The 19,486-nt window shown below is 39.2% G+C and overlaps 1 protein-coding gene across 1 annotated transcript in view; it reads left to right on the top strand.

Moving 5' to 3' along the window:
• The window catches only part of LOC143022243 (colorectal mutant cancer protein), an 829,486-nt gene extending 815,550 nt beyond the window's left edge, over positions 1-13,936 (top strand). The window contains exons 13-15 of the mRNA XM_076180371.1: positions 78-268; positions 1,572-1,674; positions 10,973-13,936. Of these exons, the coding sequence (XP_076036486.1) occupies positions 78-268; positions 1,572-1,674; positions 10,973-11,230 (552 nt within the window). The 3' untranslated portion in view covers positions 11,231-13,936. The remainder of the gene's footprint in view (positions 1-77; positions 269-1,571; positions 1,675-10,972) is intronic.
• Positions 13,937-19,486: the final 5,550 nt, after the last annotated feature.

The following is a 19,486-nucleotide window of genomic DNA, read 5'->3' on the forward strand; positions in this document are numbered from 1 at the left end:
CGTATACTGAAGAAGCAAAAGATTTTTTTTGGAATGTCTTCATGACAGTGTCTTTAAGAAATTTCATCTCATCTCAGGAGGCTGAAGGCGAAGGCGACAGCGGCGTGGACTCCTCCTCCCCAGAGATCATGGAAGCCCTTCGTCGGGAGAAGCACCTCAAGGGCAGAGTCCAGGACCTCATTTCCACCTTGGAGAAAGTCACCAAGAACTCTGAAGCCAGGCATCTTCAGTCCCAAGAGTTTATCAACGATCTCAAAAAGGCTAACGGGTGAGTTCGGCGCATTTTGACTCACGATTTTTTTTCTTTATATATATATATATATATATATATATATATATATATGTATATATATATATATATATATATATATATTACTGAATGGACGCAGCGAGATAGGAAGCGTGGAAAAGGGAGACCAGACAGAAAGTGGAGAGACGCGATTAAGATGTTTGCAGGAGTGACGTGGCAGAGGTTGGCGCAGTCGTGTGAATCATGGAATGCTATGAAGGAGGTCTTTGTTCAGCAGTGGACTCAGGATGGCTGATTTGATTGATATATTATATATGTACATATATATATATATATCATATATATACATATATATGTATATATACTGGTATATTTGTATCGGCATGTTTCAGATTCTGCCAGTATGATATTACCATAACTGCCGTTACTAGCACTATTACTATCACTGGTACTAATGTCTTCAGTACTGCTAGTACTAACATCAGTACTAAGACTGTCGTTAATAAGAACCTCACTGTTGATATGACTTCTGTTAATATCATTAACAATATCAACACAACTATCATCTCTACTTCATCTACGTCTCTTTTCTACCACCATTATCGTTGTAGATACTACAACCTCAACACTTCGGCTTTGCTAAAAAAAAATAGGATAAAATAAACACAAGCAATACACTCAACAACAACAATAGCATCCACACCACCCCAACCATCAACACCACCATCCCCCCTTACATACATCATCACCATTCACACCACTACCACCCATACTACTGTCCCTATCACCACGAACCACACCACCACCACCATACCACCATACCACCACCATACCAACACCCACACCATCAACAACCCTCCCCCTACACACACACTCTCTCTCTCTCTCTTTCACACACACACACACACACACACACACACACACACACACACACACACACACACACACACACACACACACACACACACACACATTATGACCTCTGAGCTCTCTTCCGGGAGGGAAATAGCTGTCGATCCAATACGTGATCCAAGACCATGGTGGTGAATCACACTCACACACACACACACACACACACACACACACACACACACACACACACACACACACACACTCATATATGACCTCTGAGCTCTCTTCCGGGAGGGAAATAGCTGTCGATCACGAGTGCGACACGTGATCCCTATGATGGTGAATCACACACACACACACACACACACACACCAACCCCTCACTCTTGCTGCTCTCCCACTCCCACGATAAATCCCTCACACCCATGTGGCGATACGTTAATTAACTATGGATCACCTGCTTCCCTTAGGGCGCTGCTGACGGCCGTGGATCGTCTCAAGAAGAAGTACGGTCTCAAGATGAAGCGGATGGAACAGCAGATGCTTGGCATGGTCGACAGACACTCGCATCAGGTAAGGGAACCCTCGGGGTATGTATGTGTGTAATGAGGTAAGGTACACACACACGCACGCACGCACGTACATGGCTTGTATGTGCAGGCACGCACACGCACGCACACATGTAGGGTATATGTGTATGTGGGGTGTGTAGTCGTGGCCGTACGCATGTGTATGTTATATGCTATACACGTTATAGGGACTATACACACACGTACATACACATATACGCACACACACATACACATACAAACACACATACACGTGCAAACACACATACACGTACAAACCCATACACGTACAAACCCATACACGTACACACATACAAACACACACACACACATACACATACAAACACACATACAAACACACATACACATACAAACACACATACACATACAAACACACATACACGTACAAACACACACACACGTACAAACACACATACACGTACAAACACACATACACGTACAAACACACATACACGTACAAACACACATACACGTACAAACACACATACACGTACAAACACACATACACGTACAAACACACATACACGTACAAACACACATACACGTACAAACACACATACACGTACAAACACACATACAGGTACAAACACACATACACGTACAAACACACACATACGTACAAACACACACACACACACACACACACACACACACACACACACACACACACACACACACACACACACACACACACACACACACACACACACACACACACCAGACCCACTTTTTGCCTTCATTAGTCAGAGTTTATTTATCCTTGAACGTAAGTAGAGATTGAATATTCTTATTTATGATTGTTCAAACCGTGAAACACACGACTTGATTACAATTGTCTTTGCCGGACGTGATGAAGAGCCTTTTCTTGTTCTCGCAAATGTCCGTAACGTTACCATTAATCGCTATTTTCTTTACGATTGTATTATATTCAAATTGCCTCAGTAATCTCCCCCATTGTTATTATTACCTGAGTGTTAATGACTAATTTGTTATTGTTAAGAACGCTTTAACGTATGACTATGGATAACAGAGGGTTAATGTTGTTGGAAATAAATTTATTGTGGTCCAGGTTTTTGCTGTTCTCTGGCCTGGTGATTTTTCATGTCGTGTTATTAACGTTATTAATTCTTTGAATAACAGGATATATCACATCTTTCATGATAATATTTATTACGGTATTACCTTGGCTTGCAACATTTTTTCTCCCTCCCTCTCTCCTCGACTTTCTTCTCTCTTTCCTCTCATGCTGTCCTTTCTCTTTCTCCTCCTTCATCACCTCTCTCTTCTTCCTCTCCCCTTCGTCCTCTCTCCTTCTCATATTCATATACTTCTCGTCCTTGTCGCTTTGTTTTTTCCTTCTTTCAATATTTTCTCCCCCCTACCATTGCTGTTCTCTACCTTCTCTTTTCTTTTTCTCTCTATGTTTCTCTCTCCTTCCTTCTTGCCCCACTTCATTCTCTCTCCTTTCTTTCTCTTTTCTCCTGCCTCTCTCCCCTTCGGCTGCTCTCCCTCTCTCCTTCTTCTCTCTATAATACTCTCTCATTCCCTTTCTTTGATATTTTACTCTAAAGAAATAATAGTTCTTAACGTCTGCTATCCTTCCATTCCTTCAGGTAATAGTTTTGCTATTACTATTAGTATTAATAGTACTATTACCAGTAATCGTTTTGTGACTTCTACTAGTAATTCTGGTAGTTGTATTAGTTCCTTCATGCTACTTTCCTTCTTCTTCTTCTTCTTCTTCTTCTTCTTCTTCTTCTTCTCTTCAACGTAGCTGTGGTCTTCTTAGTCGTTTTCATCGTGGAGATCGTTCCAGGTCTCTTAGAGTCGTCTTGGTCGTTTGTTGTTTGTCATTTGCCGGTTAGAGGTGACGACGGCGTTAGGGACTAGGCGGCTTTTACAGCTTCAATCAATCAATCCATCCATCAATCAATCAATCATTCCTCAATCCATCAATCAATCATTCCTCAATCAATCACTACTCAATCAATCAATCAATCATTCCTCAATCAATCAATCAATCATTCCTCAATCAATCAATCATTCCTCAATCAATCCTCAATCAATCATTCCTCAATCGATCAATCAATCATTCCTCAATCAATCAACCAATCAACACGGCACAACATAGCCACAATTCAATCAATCAATCACTGGAAACGAACACCACGGCATAACATAGCCACACTTCAATCAATCAATCACTAGAAACGAACACCACGGCACAACATAGCCACACCAGTCAATTGATCAATCAATCTATCACTGGAAGCAAACACCACGGCACTACAGTACATAACCACACTCAATCTTCTTCTGATATACATTTTGTCAACTGACTTTTTTTTTATTATTATTATTAGCAATATTGATTTCGTTCTGCCATTCTGAGCGCCATGATCTGGATGGGGAGGTTGAGAGCCTTCAAAGAAATCTGAAGAACTCGCTTTTGACAAAACACAATAATGAGGGATTTTGTTGTAATTTAGAAAAAAAAATGTCACTTGATTAGGAACACTTCACTTCTCGTCTGAGTACTTATGAGTTGTGGCGACAGTTCTCGTAGATAAAAAAAGAAAAGAAAAGAAAAAGGTGACTGTTTTTTTCATTCCTCATTATTTCTTTTTATTTATTTATTTCCGTCGGGAATTGATTTATTTTATGTTGGGTTTAGTACAGTTAGATTTCTTGGTCTCTAAGAGCTTGAGTAATATTTTTTTTTTCATTATCATATATATATACATATATATATATATATATAATATATATATATATATATATATATATACATATATATATATATATATAATATATATATATATGTGTGTGTGTGTGTAAAAGTGTATGCAAAAGTACACCCAAATTTGTACATGCACGTATATATGATGATAATGATAATAGTAATGACAATGACAATAATGCTGATACTAATAATAATAGCAGTAACAACAATAATAATGATAATTATAGAAACAGTAATAATGACAGTGGTAATTATAATTATTCTAACTATGATAATAGTGATTATAGTAATGAGTGGAAATGGTAATAATGATTGTGATAGTAATATTCTTGAGATAATTATAATAGTGATAATATTGATACCGAGGGAGATTGAAAGTAATGGCAATAATAACGATATTATTAATAGTAATAGCAATGGTAATGGTAATAACGCTAACAGTAATAATATTGTAATGGTAATAGTAATGGGAGTAAAATAGAAATAGTAGTGGTAATGAAGTATTAATGATAACGGTAGTAGTAATTGTAATGGTAATTATAGGCAATTCATTCAAAGAATCTCAGTCCTGCATTTTCGGTTGGCAGCCCTGCTCACCCTCCCCATTGAACTGACTGAAACCTGAAGCTTCCTTAAAATATATTTATATTTATTCACTTAGCTCAGTGACTATACGAGTTACACGAATTTCATGTACATCTAGTGATGAAGCAGTCTTTGTTCACCCATTTCAAAGCTTCCCATCTCGATAGTGCACAGAAAGTAATTATAGCGAGTATAAGATAAGGAATATAATTTTAATGTTTATACAGCATTTTAATTATTATCGCTGTGTCCAGTCATTATGAGGCTGGTTGTAAAATTTAATGTGTCTTCTGTGATATAAAATAGTCATGAATATGACTGTGCTTTCACATATCCCATAAAGTGACACATAAAAGAGAAAATGAAGGGTGGCGGGAAGCACAACGTCTTGCTCCCTCCCTCCCTCCACCCTAATCAATCTCATAGAGTCAAAATTTAACACAATTTCAGTACATACCGCTCATGTTTTTCGCATCTCGATTAGTTATGGCTTTCATCACCTCATATTCGTTATCTTCCTGAGTCTTTGATGAATACAGTTGTACCAACGTATATGGTCGGAAGAGTGACACTCGGATCGGAAATTGAAATATTTAGATATGAAAACGTTTGTGAGTTGCATCGTAGCGAACTTTTTCATATCTATATATATTACAATTTCCGATCGGAGCGTCACTTCTGACCATATACGTTGGTACAACCGTATTCAAAGACTAAAAAAACAAAACAAAAAAACGAGATAATGAAAGCCTAAACTAATCGAGACGTATGTACTGAAATTGTGTTCCATTTTGCCTCATGAGATTGATTGGGTTGGAGCGAGGGAGTAAGACGCTGTGCTTTCCGCCACCCTTCATTTTCTTTTTTGTGTGTCACTTTATGGGATATGTGAAAGCACAGTCATATTCATGACTATTCTATATCACAGACATATTAAATTTTACAACTAGCCTCATAATGACTGGATACAGCGATAATAGGTAAAATGCTGTATAAACATTAAAATTATATTCCTTGTAACAGTGATAATGGTAATAATAATGATAATAATGAATGGCAATAGAAAATGATAATAGTACTGGCAATGGAAATAGTGGTAATAGTAATGGCAATAAAAAGTGGTAATAGTAATGATAATAGTAATGGCAATAAAAACAGTGATAATAGTAATGGTAATAATAATAGTAATGGCAATAAAAAGTGGTAATAGTAATGGTAATAGTAATGATAATAGTAATGGCAATAAAAACTAATAATAGTAATGGTAATAGTAATGGCAATAGTAATGATAATAGTAATGGCAATTTTAAAACAGTGATAATAGTAATGGCAATAAAAACTGGTAATAGTAATGGTAATAGTAATGATAATAGTAATGGCAATAAAAACAGTGATAATAGTAATGGTAATAATAATAGTAATGGCAATAAAAAGTGGTAATAGTAATGGTAATAGTAATGATAATAGTAATGGCAATAAAAAGTGGTAATAGTAATGGTAATAATAATAGTAATGGCAATAAAAAGTGGTAATAGTAATGATAATAGAAACAGTGATAATAGTAATGGAAATGAAAACGGTAATAGTAATGGCAATTTTAAAACAGTGATAATAGTAATGGCAATAAAAACTGGTAATAGTAATGGTAATAGTAATGGCAATAAAAACAGTGATAAAACTGGTAATAGTAATGGCAATAAAAACAGTGATAATAGTAATGGCATTAAAACAGTGGTAATAGTAATGGCAATAAAAAGTGGTAATAGTAATGATAATAGAAACAGTGATAATAGTAATGATATAATAATGGCAATAGAAATAGTGGTAATAGTAATGAAAACTGTAATAGTAATAAAACGGCATTAGAAATAGTGATAGTAGTAATGGAAATGAAAACGGTAATGTCAATAGAAATAGTGGTAATAGTAATGACGGAAATAAAATAGTAACAGTAATGACGGTAACTAATGACGGTAATAGTGGTAATAATGATAAAAGTAATGGAAATATTTTTTTAAGTAATGGGAAAATGGTAATGGTAACAGTATTGATAAAAGTAATGGTAATAAATTGGTAATAATGATAATAGTAATGGAAATAAAAACGGTAATAGTAATGGAAAATGGTAATGGGCAAATTGTAATAGCAATGGAAATTCTAATTGTAATAATAATAGTAATGGGAACAGAAATGATAATAGTAATGGAAATAATAGTATGTATGGTAACAGTAAAGGTAGTGAACAGTAATAATTGTAATGGATATTGTAATGGTACAATAGTAATGGTAATATTCATATTAATGGAAATGGTGATAATAGTAATGGTAATATTCATATTAATGGTAATGGTATTAATAATGGAAATAACGGTAATAATTGGTAGTAATAGTAATATTAATGATTATAATAATGAAAATATGCTAGACATGCCATACAGGGAATTGTGCATCCCTTTAAAGTATTTACATTGGATTCACCAGAACTCCTGAAAAAATGCTTTAATGGTGGAATTTTCGTTCACTATACAGCACATGACAGAAGAGATACTTCAATCCTTTACCGAACAAATGATCAGCGCAGACTACAAACAGCACAAGCTGTTTTAATCGAAAAACTCAGACCACCTTTAAATATGCAGCAGAATCAACTGATACTTCCCTCAACAAAAACGGACTGGAAGACATAGTGACGTTTGATCATAACAGTTACGGGCAAAAAATCACAGCCCACGCGTTGAGGTCATTATCACTTGTGAACATATGGACTAAGCGGATTAAAACATTTACTATTACCAGTGCCAGTGCCAGTGCCAGGGGGGTGGGGGTGGGGCTAGGGAGGGCTTTAGCCCCCCTCCCCCAAGTAAAAAGTGGCCAGCCCCCCCCCAACTGAAATGAGCAAATTGAAAATTTAAAACACTCATTGAAGTAATTTTATTAAGTGGAATTTTTAATTGCCAGGGCTAAAGATTTGTCAGCCATCAGTGCTAGCCCTACCATTAACCCCCTCCCCTTCTGAAATGAGGATAATATATGTGTATTATCATATTACTATTAGCCCCCCCAAAAAAATTTGCTCAGCCCCCCTTAGCCTCCCCAACCAAAAATTCCTGGCGCCGCCGCTGATTACCACTCAGCTGAAGAAGAGGTAAGAGACTTCGAAATCTGAAGATGCTGGCTCACAGACGAATATCGGAAACCTCTGTTCTACATTGAACAATGAGGAAAAAAATGTCTTCCGCAATTTTGGGGTCAATCAGCTACACCAGGGGTTCCCAAAGTGGTTGATATCGACCCCCAAGGGATTGATGAGACCAACCAAGGGGTCAACAAATACCCAAGGGGGTCAGTAGATTGCTAGAGGGTCGATATCGACCCCCAGGGGTCGTTGAAATCATCCAAAGGGTCGACAGGGAGTCAGTAAATTGCTAGGGGGTCGAAAGGGGTCAGTCAATTACTATGGGGTCGAAAGGCAGTCTTTAGGAATAAATGGTTAGCATGAAATGATCCTCCTGACCTTCTTGTTCCACACACCATCCTTGCACACTTTGTGACTCCCTCCTTGAACCATCCCCATTCCTCCTCCACTCTATCCTTGCTGTGGATGTGCTGTGTCCTGCGACACTGCTTCTGACCCAGGGCAGTGGACAGGGTGCAGGGATGACCCATCATCTAGGAGGTGCTAAGATGGGAGGGAGGGTGGAGGGGTGTGGAGTGTTTTCGGGGATGAAATGGGTGGGAATGTTTTTGTGCCTTGTCCTTTTTGGCTACCCCCCTGGTAAGGGGGAAAAAAGCCTTGGTATATGTATGTATGTATGTATGAAATGATCCTGTTCTCTTCCCTTACTGAGTGAAAATAATCAACCAACCAATATCTAAACTTAAAGAAAAACCATGTCAGTTCACTCCGAGTCGAAAATCCTCCCCATATGTAGAGAGAATCTCGCATGCACACAACCACATCGTGAACGAACATCAAGATGACGAGCTTGTGTAATATTATTGGCTTGAATATTACTTATAGTAATATAATAAAGAATATATAATATCACTCTTATAGCTATTGGTAAATTATAAATATTTATCTTAAAAACACTTGTGTTTATGTATATGTGAAAGTATATGCATCATTATTGGAATGCCGTCGCCTTGATGAATGTTGCCAATTAGCCCTTTAATAACGGATCAAAATGATAACACTATTGATAACTGAAATTATAATAAAAAAAATAATAAGGATAATGATAACTATAATAATAATAATATTACTAGCATTAATAACAATAGCAAAACCAATAATAATAACAAACTGACATAATTAGTGAATTAATAGTTTGGGAGTCTATAGAAAGTCTTAAACTTTACTAGGGAGTCGATGAGCTGATCCCCTGAGCTACACAGATCGTCAGCGGCTATCCAATTCAACAAAAATTATATCAGAGAAAAGATTACTCCAAGAATAATGAAAATAGTAATAATAGTAAAAGTAATGATAATGGCAATAGTTGCGATAACAGTAGTGGTGATAAAGATTACAGTGGTAATGAAAATAGTAATGTTAATGATAATAGTAACAGAGATAGTGATAATAGTCATAATAGTAATGAAAATCGTACTGCTAATAATAGTAATTAGTGATGCTAATAGTAATATTGAGAATAAAAGTAACAATAGATAATAGTGTTAGCAATAATTGTAATAGCAATAGTAATGATAATGGTAATGATAACAGTAATAATTATAAGTGATGACAGAAAATGATAATGAAAATAGTAATGAAAATGGTAATGACAATATTTATGATAATAGTAAGAGTAATTATAACTGTAATGGTAATAGTAATGATAATAGTGATTCAAACCCACGATTGACGACGTCACCATCTCACTCAGGCCCTATTCACACTCGCGGTTTGAAAAGCGGCGGTATGGCATAGTCAAGGTTGTGTGTGAATGCCTTCATTGACTTGCATTATAATTGGACCTCCGCGGTTCAAACCGAACCGCTAGTGTGAACAGGGACTTGTTAATGTTAATCCCATCTCGACTAATCCACCGAAACCTGGAAGCTAGAAAAGCCTTAGAACTGGAAAAAAAAAATCACTTAATGTTAACCAGAATAAAAGCTTAAAAACAGGATATGAGGTCCTAAATGGTTAGTTTAAACTACTCAGTTAAAATAAACCTTCAAGTACTAACCAAAATAAAATCTTTAAAGGGAGTTCTGGGTTAATTGCGAAGTCAGACATTATTTCTGGAATAACCAGACAATTCGCACCACGACCAATTCACCCCCAGTCAATTCGCCACAAGGTCTGATCCATTTGCTCCATAATTCGGTCAATTCGTTCCAAATTGCTTATGGTGCCAATTGACTGCGATTCGTTTTTATTTGATCTATTTTTTGATAATTTATATATATATTTTTCGCACCCGACCTAGTTATGGACTAAAAGGTCTCCTGTCGGCATGCTCCGCCTTTGTAATATATATCATCGTGGGGAGTTGTTCTTATTGTTGGTGAAATTGTAACGATGAACAGGAACAAGAACAAGAACAACACCTACACCAATACAATCACCACCATCACCACCACCACTATCACCACCACTACCAATATCACCACCACCGCCACGATCTTGGATCGCGTGTTGGACTCGTGGTCGACAGCTATTACCTTCCTGGATGAGTGCTCAGAGTTAATACATGGCCCGACCTATGGATAATGCTGTGAGCTCATACCTAACTTTTTGGCTTCTCTTTTATTCTAACAATATTCTTTTTATACATAGTATTTATGTTGTAACTTCATTTAAAAAGAGTCCTGATGAGTCGGGTGTCTTCCTGGGGGCTTTCTAAGCCTTATAAGACCGGAGAAGTGTGAGAGTGGCTGTATTCTATGTAGATATTGACCCCCTACTCGGTGACGATTACATTAATACTTTATCTCCCTTCAGGTTCGAGTCCTGAAACAACGCATCGCAGTGCTCGAGGAGGACCTTCTGTGTCGAGGAGGAGCAGTTGGAGGGTCACAGCTGGCTTCCTCCTCGTCCACATCCACCTGCGCCTCGAACTTGGCTCCACAGTCACAGCAGACGCAGCAAACACATCAACAACAAGCGGCTTCGTCGGTGACGACGGGAACTTCGGCAGGTGCGAGCAACCCAGCAAGTGGAGTGACTTCTTCGGTAACAGCCAGTGAGACGTCGCTGTAGCCTCTGGCGAAGTCGAAGACGAAGTCGAAGTCGAAGGCGAGAGGCCATGAGGAGTAATGACTGAAGCTGAAGAAAGGACGAGAATAAAACGAAAAAAAAAAAAACGCTCGGAAGGAAACATTAGTCTGAAAATCCTCAAAAAAAAAAAAAGATAAAAATAATAAAAACACACGAACAAACACGAAAGAAAAAAAAAAGTATTGTTGATTTGTTGACGAACGACGCGTCTGTTGAAGAGAAGAGAAGACTGGAAGTAGGAGAAGGGTGATAAAGATAAAGTGAGAAGAAAGAGTAACGAGAGAAACGAGAGAAAAATAAAAAAAAAGATCGTTGAAGAATGTGTTGCAAGATTATGTCTCTGTCCGCATGGTCACGCCTCCCTCTTATCCCCCTTTCCCCTCCCCCAACTCCCTGAGAGGTCACAGGACAGGTCACAGGGGTCAAACTCAAACCAAACCCTCGACAGAGGTCACAGCCAAAACAACCACCTCTCTGTGTGTCCTTAAGCCATGCCAATAGCTTAGAGATCACTTTCTTTGCATATGCAGCCTTGGCTATGGCTACAGTAGACATGGCTTATAAAGCCATGTCCAAGTGGTGTGCACTTGTGTCCATGGTTTAATTGATCATACATATGGCTGATATGACCACTGTATCGTGGTAACTAGCAACTTTCAAAAAAGTGATATACTTCAAAGACTTCATTCATTCTACCACTAAACGAGGTTTCAAAATCTAAATTCCTCTTCAGTTCAAGGTCTACATCTCCTAGGTAATCTAGCGTGAGCCAAATTAGAATTCTTTAGGTATATTTGTTTGTTGAAAGGAGACATCTACTTGCTCTGCAAAGACGTTGTCCTGAAGGCTTCTTTGACTACAATGTTGTCTTCTATGGGTGTCTTGATAACAACCCACGAGATTATTATGATTTCTGGTAAGCGTCGTGATGTCCTACATCTGCGTAGGCTAAAGATCTTCGTATACGAATGCGACCCTTGATACTCGTGGCTTGTTTGGTTAGGGTCATACACTGTACTCTCAACTCCCTCAGCACTTTCCCTGGGACCCTGAGAGCCCTAACCAGAGTCCTCGTGTCCCTGAGATAGTGTACTCACGCCCCTGGATGACTTGCTAGCGTCCCTGGCCAGCACGCTCATGTCCCTAGACTGTGTGTGCACGGTACGTTCCTAACCTGTGTGATTAGATTATCTGTCGACTAGTTCACGACCATAGCATGAATATGCATGTCCCTGGACTTAATGACAACCCCCTGGTTTGTATGCCCCTAACTCTAGCTTGCATAGTTCCGCCCCTGGCCCACGTGTCCCTATTCAGTGTCATCAAGTCCCTGAACCACATGGATCTGTTTATCCTGCGAGAACATGTCCCTGACCTGTATGAACATCCCCTGGTTTATACGGCGTTGTCCCTGACTCCCGTGGTCCCTTGTACGCCTTTCCCTGACCACCGTGCTTGTCCCTAAACCACGTGACCTTGTTATTGGGTCACCATGGTCATGTCCCTAGCTTCTATGCCCATGTCCCTTCTCAGGCGTGGCCATGTCCCATGTCTTCCTCTTGTTTGATTAATATTTGTTGTTATGTGGTAATATCTTATACGGAACTACCTGTGTTGAAGGTCTCGTACAGAATTTAGATTTCTATTACGATTACGTCTGTCTGTCTGTCTGTATGCCTCTGTCTGTCTATCTGTTTGCCTCTATCTATCCACCTCTGTCTGTCTATATCTGCCACTGCCTGTCCGCCTGCTTGTTTCTGTCTCTTCCTGCCTGTCTGTCTCTGTCTGTCTTTATCTCTGTGTCTGTCTCTGTCTGTTTCTGTTCATCTGTTAACTATTCTTCTTCTCCGATTTCTTTTCTTTCCTAGTTACAAGTATGTGACTGTCTGTCTATCTGTCTTGTGTCTTCATAGCGGAATATAAGTTCTTAATAACTAACCTGATCTCTTCAGAAGAATATCACATACATACATATACCAAAGGCTTTTTTCCCCTACACGGGGGGTAGCCAAAAAGAAAAAGGCATAGAAACCACTCCCACCCATTCCATTTCCTATATATTCCACTCCCCTCCACCCTCCTCCCTCCCTCTTATCTTGGCACCTCCTGGATGACGGGTCATCCCTGCATCCTGTCCACTGCCCTGGGTCAGAAGCAGTGTCGCAAGACACAGCACATCCACAGCAAGGCCGCTTCATAAATTCGGCGACCCCTCCTCTCTGTCCCCCCATGCAGAAAAGAAGAATATCAATAATGCATTATTAACTATCATGGGATCATATCGAAAAAAAAAATTACTTTATATTGAACAGAGGGTCCTATCATACCTGAATAAAATCATACGGCGTGGACTGGGTGGGAAGAATCACATCGTTGAACTAAGATTATTTTACCATAGCCAGAAAAAAATCTCTAAAGTATGCCACTAATAGACGAGGTTGCCGTATATTTCAAGCGCCAGGGACTCATTTCAACTGAATAAAATCTTATTGGACTTAACCGGAAAAGGCCCAATCAAATTCGTCACCAAATATACCAAAAATATTCTTGTGTTTTCTGATAGTTCGTGTGTAGTAATTGGAAATCCCTATGACAGTTTCACTGACTATATATCCATTTCCTGGACTTTACCACTGGTAACTGACTATTGACTATGACTAGCGTTGACTATTTATCCCTTGGATAGTCTCTTGGCAGACTATCGGACTATCCTATCACAAACCCAGTGTTTCACTCGACTATCTCTCGAATATACATCTGTACTATCCACCCACTATTCCTTCGTAGACTTAAAACATATTCATCCTGTTTCTCTTCATGCAAAGACATGTTTCTCCGAACCAGTCTCGCCTATAGCGAGAGCCTGTCAATCGTCACAAACACTACACTTATGACTTGCTGTCTTTACCTCTTGAAGAAAATTACTTCGACATTACAACAAATCGTATTGCATCCACTAAATCCCACTAAATATCGGCTTGTGGCCAACCTTGCGGCCTTCAGTGGCTACCAAGGTGTTTATGGGCCACAAGCTGTGGACCATGGTTAACTACATCTACCCCATTTCCTTACATTCAATTCATCTACTTGGTGACGCAGGTCTTGCATCTTCCTTGTCGTGGGTTCGAGTCCCAGTAGTGACTGTGACCCGCCCCAACAGTCTCCAAAGCGTATTAGGTAAAGGTGACGGCTCCGGCCGTACCTACGCGGATTTTAGCGTAGAGTCCTCACCAACTTCCAGTTCCTGTGACAGGGGACAGATACGCCCGCTAGGGAATGTCAAGTGGCCTTCGCAAGCCCCACTGGATGATACCGGAGACTTCTGTGTTCAACAGGTCCTCAAGTATGACTCGACAATTTCTTCGTATCTTTTTTCCTTTTCTCTCTTTTTTTTTTATTTATTTATTTCTTTTTCCCAGCAAAACCGACCCAACTTTGAAGGGGTGGAATTCTACATCCATCACCGCCACCACAAGAACTGCGAAAGCTTTAGGATTGGTTGAAGTGTATATATGTTTCGTTTGTTGCACGAAGAGGATTGATGTTGTCGTTATTTCTGTAAGATGCCAAGAAGCTACTGAAGAGTTTGTGAAAGGAAAACCTTTAAAGAAGGAGGATAACCTTCAATGATGATAAATGAAAAAATACGAAAATTTCATCAATACCGTTCCCATTGCAAAGATGAAAGGTTAACTTTAACTTGATAAATTCCTTAACTTCTTTAAATTAGTCACGTATTTTGTACATGTCGCCTTTCACTATTATGACACAAAAAGAGGTTTTCATATGATCATGAACCTGTATGTCAAAAGTCTGAACAGAGTTTCGATATAAAATTATAATTTATTTGTTCTATTCTGATTAATTGAAGACGATTTTATTAAACATAAATTCACAAATTGGCAACAGCGCTGAAGCGAATGGGTCGCCCCACTCACACGTCGATGTTATTCCATTTATTCAGCTGCAGGGAGACTGGAATCTTTTAATTAAAAATAACCATTTCCTGCTTGACTTAACCATCAAAAGCACTCAGGATAAACGAATATGGGTTTCAGGTTAACTGTGTATATGCTGCTGGAGTTAATCAAGTCCAGATATGAAATCTAGTTATCGCGTTATCAATTTCGACGGCGGCTTTAAAGAGAAATCATCTCTGAAGATGATTTTTTCTTTCGGAAATTGCATCAACGAAAACGGAAGTTTCAACCGACAGGACACTTGTCTATATCAAAGACATTTTTAGATGAGCGAAACATGTCATTCTTTTTCATGATTACCAGACTTAATTGGGAAGAGTAAATTAACGTATACGGAATATGGGTAACGAAAAAGTTAGATTATCTTAGTTTATATTCAAACTAAATGAATATATCGTTAAGTGATCTAAATTCCCGCTAGCTAAAGAAACGAGTTGAGATTCACAAATTAACAAAGAACAGGGAAAGGTGAAAATGGAATACAACAAAGTACTCGACAACATATATATATATATATATATATATATATTATATATACATATATATATAAAGCAGGAGAAGTTCTAACATATTGGTAAGATAGATTAAATATCCCAATATCAGAGATAAGAAAGTTATTTGAAGATACGTATATTGCGATCATTTATTATTCGCTTCAGCGATCACTAACTGTGATTCTTTTCCACGCTGAAGAGGATCACAGTTAGTGATCACAATATATGTATCTTCAAATAATTTATTCTCTCTTGTAGTGGAATATTCAGTCTATATATACACACACATATATATATACATATACATATATATATATATATATATATATATATATATATATATATATATATATATATATACATATGTATAGGTGAAACGACATATTCTCTACCACGAGCTAATCAAGATCAGTTTTAAATTCCTATAAATTTCTACCTCACTCTCGGAGCGGCCAGTTGGCGAAGCTGCTTTGATCCCGCGGTGACTAATTTTATCGAGTTGGTGACTGGATATATGATTATGATTTGTTTTCCAGCTCCAGCGGGCTATGGATCTTGTGAAGTGATGGCGTCAATTTTAATTGGTTTTTGACAGAGTTACTGGCCTCATAATGCCGGCGCGTGTCTCCCGCCATTTCAACCCTTCCTCCCCCCCCACCTTCCTCCTCCCCGCCCCCTTCCCCCTCCCCCTCCCCGCCCACCTCCCCTTTCGACCGTCCCTTCCCCCTCCCCTCGACCCTTAATTACCGCGTGGTCCTTTTATTTATGTTATGACTGCCGCCTGGTGGTTTTATTAATTTTTGAAGACATGATCGTGAGTCTCACCTTGAGATCCTAGTTTGAGTCCAGTAGTTACCATATTAACGATAATTGCTTTGGAAACCTAAGCACATAGGGCAAAGGATGCAGCTAAACGCCTATTGGCATGAGCATATATATATATATATATATATATATATATATATATATATATATATATATATATATATATATATATATATATACATACATATACCAAAGTCTTTTTCCCCCTGTAGGGGGAAAAAGAAAAAGGCATAGAAACCACTCCCACCCATTCCATTTCCTATATGTTCCACTCCCCTCTACCCTCCCTCTTATCTTGGCATCTCCGGGATGACGGGTCATCCTTGCATCCTGTCCATTGCCCGGTATATATATATATATATATATATATATATATATATATATATATATATATATATACACACACACACACACACACACACATATTACTCTCTTACACGATTGTCAAACCGAACGGCCCTTCACCGTTTTCACTATGCCTCTCCAGATGGTTCTATCTTCTTCCAATTCTTTCAAGTCCTCTCTTGGTGCCACCCTCTCCACGTCCTTCTCTACTCCATCCATCCATCTGTACCTGGGTCTCCCAAATGGTCGTCTGCCCTGCACTCCTTCCATCATCCCGCCAGGGATTTCCTTGCTACGACCAAGGTCGTTACCTTTGCCCTAATTGTTCGGACTTCCAGGGCAAGTAGAATTGCGTGACGCAGACGGAAACAAGAGTGCAGATTCTCTTCCCAGAGAGATCTATGAGCCGACTGAGGACCGTTGCCGGACGCTTCGCGGTGGTGGGTTTCCAGTCACAGGCACTCTTTCACTTCCTTCACTTCTTTCTCCGCTCTCTTATATTCCTCTTCTTTTTACTCCTCCTTCCTCTCTTCTGTCTCCTTACTCTCTTCCTCTTTGCTTTCCTGGACCTCTTTTTCCTCCTCCTCGTTCTCTCTCCCTCCTAGTCGTCGTGCTCGTCCTCCTCGTTCTCCTCTTCGTCCTTCTACTCTTCTGCCTCTTCCTCCTCCTCGTCTTCCTCTTCTTCCTCCTTCTCCTACTCCTTATCCTCGTCCTCCTCCTCGTCTTCTGCCTCTTCCTCCTCCTCGTCTTCCTCTTTCTCCTACTCTCCACCCACCTCTTCATCCTCCTCGTCCACCCTATTCCTCTATCTCCTCCTCTTCCTCCCTCGTCCCGCCTCCTCCTGTTCTTCCTCCATGTCCCTCTCTTCATCCGCCTCTTCCTCCTCCTCCTCGTCACCTCTTCCTTCTCCTCATTCTCCACTTCCTTCTCATCGTCCCCCTCCTCCCCTTCCTCCTCCTCCTCCTCCTCCTCGGGCTTCTCTTCCTCTTCCTCCTCTACCTCCAGTCTAAGTTTCCAAATATACAAAAATTTAAACAGTATCGGTTCAAAGTCGTTACTAATTCGAGAATAGACGTACCGCGTGGTACTTGATATCTATAGATAGATAGATAGACAGACAGACAGACTAATCTTGTAGGATTTGATCCCTCTTCATAAGAATTTGATCCTTTCTCATGGAATTCAATTCTTTTTCTAAAATCTTCAATCTATTGTGATTCTCTGAGTACTTGTGTTTATTAAAAAAGGACCTGTTTGCATTATGAAATACTAGATACCAATTTTAAGGAGTCTACATATTTTTCATATTTTTCTTTCAGTTGCATATAACTTTGAAAGTCACGGAGTGTCTTTTTTGATTATTTTTTTCGAATTTGATATAAACTTTCTCTCCATGGATAAATGTCAAGGATGATAAAACTGACGATGAGCTTAAGATAATCTATATGCAAGCGTTGGAATTATATTGAGAGATATATAGGTTTATAAAGATATGTATAGATATATAAATAAATAAATATATATATATGGGGTCGGTTTTGGTATGTACATATACAGATAAGAGTATGCCAATTATACCAAATGTATTAAACGCTTTCGTCATTGTTGTATCGCTTGCAAGCTTACGCCGACTAACAGTGGAGATCCCGTTTTTCTTTTTTTTCTTTTTTCTTTTTTTTCAAATGATTTTTGAAATGCGAACAAGCAGTGTTCGGTCCTGGAGCTAGGTGGGGGGTATATCATTTATTAAAAACACAATTATAGCGTCGTTATTTCGTGGTTTACAGATTTAATAACGCGTATGCAATGTGATGCTGTGTAATCAAATTTGACCGAGTTGTGTGTAAATGTCACTAAAAGGCTTTTGATATGTAACAAGACTCCAAGCGCCACCACCAACACCAATAGAAGCGGTGGCAACCGTCGCCGTGTCCTCTGCCACGCTAGTGTGACGTCATGTCCCTCCGCATGACGTCACGTCCCTCCGCATGACGTCACGTCTCTCCGCATGATGCTGTGTCCTCTCGCGGCCTCAATGTTTAGCCGGTCGCTCAGAGAACGTTATAGTCGAAGTTCAAGTGCCGGGTACTGTAAAAAGCACGAAGAACTCTATGGTTCTTGAAGAACTGTAAGAGGTTCACCAGAGGTTCTGCAAGAACAGCAGGAGGTGACAGCGATCTGACGTTGAAGGAGGTTTGGAGGCACGAACACAACGTAAGTGTTTCGACAACGACATGGAAAAAAAAAAGTTCAAAAAGTAGTGTCGGTTCTTCGAAAATTTCGTGAAGAATGAAAGTCTGACTGTGTGTGACTTCGGTGAAGTTTCTCCCAGGTGGAGGACCTCCAGTGGGATGACCGAACTGGAGAAGATTGAGTTCGGTAGAGGAACTTACTTGGAAACCTCAACACTCATCACGAAGACTGACCCGAACTAAGACTTTCGGTCAAATCTTTGGGCTCCTTCCAACCCAGAAGATTTTGATTTTCTTTCTGGATTGTAGCCCTGTTCGTGGACACAGTGGGGCTAAGAACCTACACAACTCATAGACGAACTCACCCTTCTCCTCCAGTTGTGAACTGAGCATAAATAGACG

Source organism: Oratosquilla oratoria, chromosome 44 (assembly GCF_046742065.1).
Source record: "Oratosquilla oratoria isolate Oo_2021 chromosome 44, ASM4674206v1, whole genome shotgun sequence".
In the NCBI taxonomy this organism is placed as follows: Eukaryota; Metazoa; Arthropoda; class Malacostraca; order Stomatopoda; family Squillidae; genus Oratosquilla; species Oratosquilla oratoria.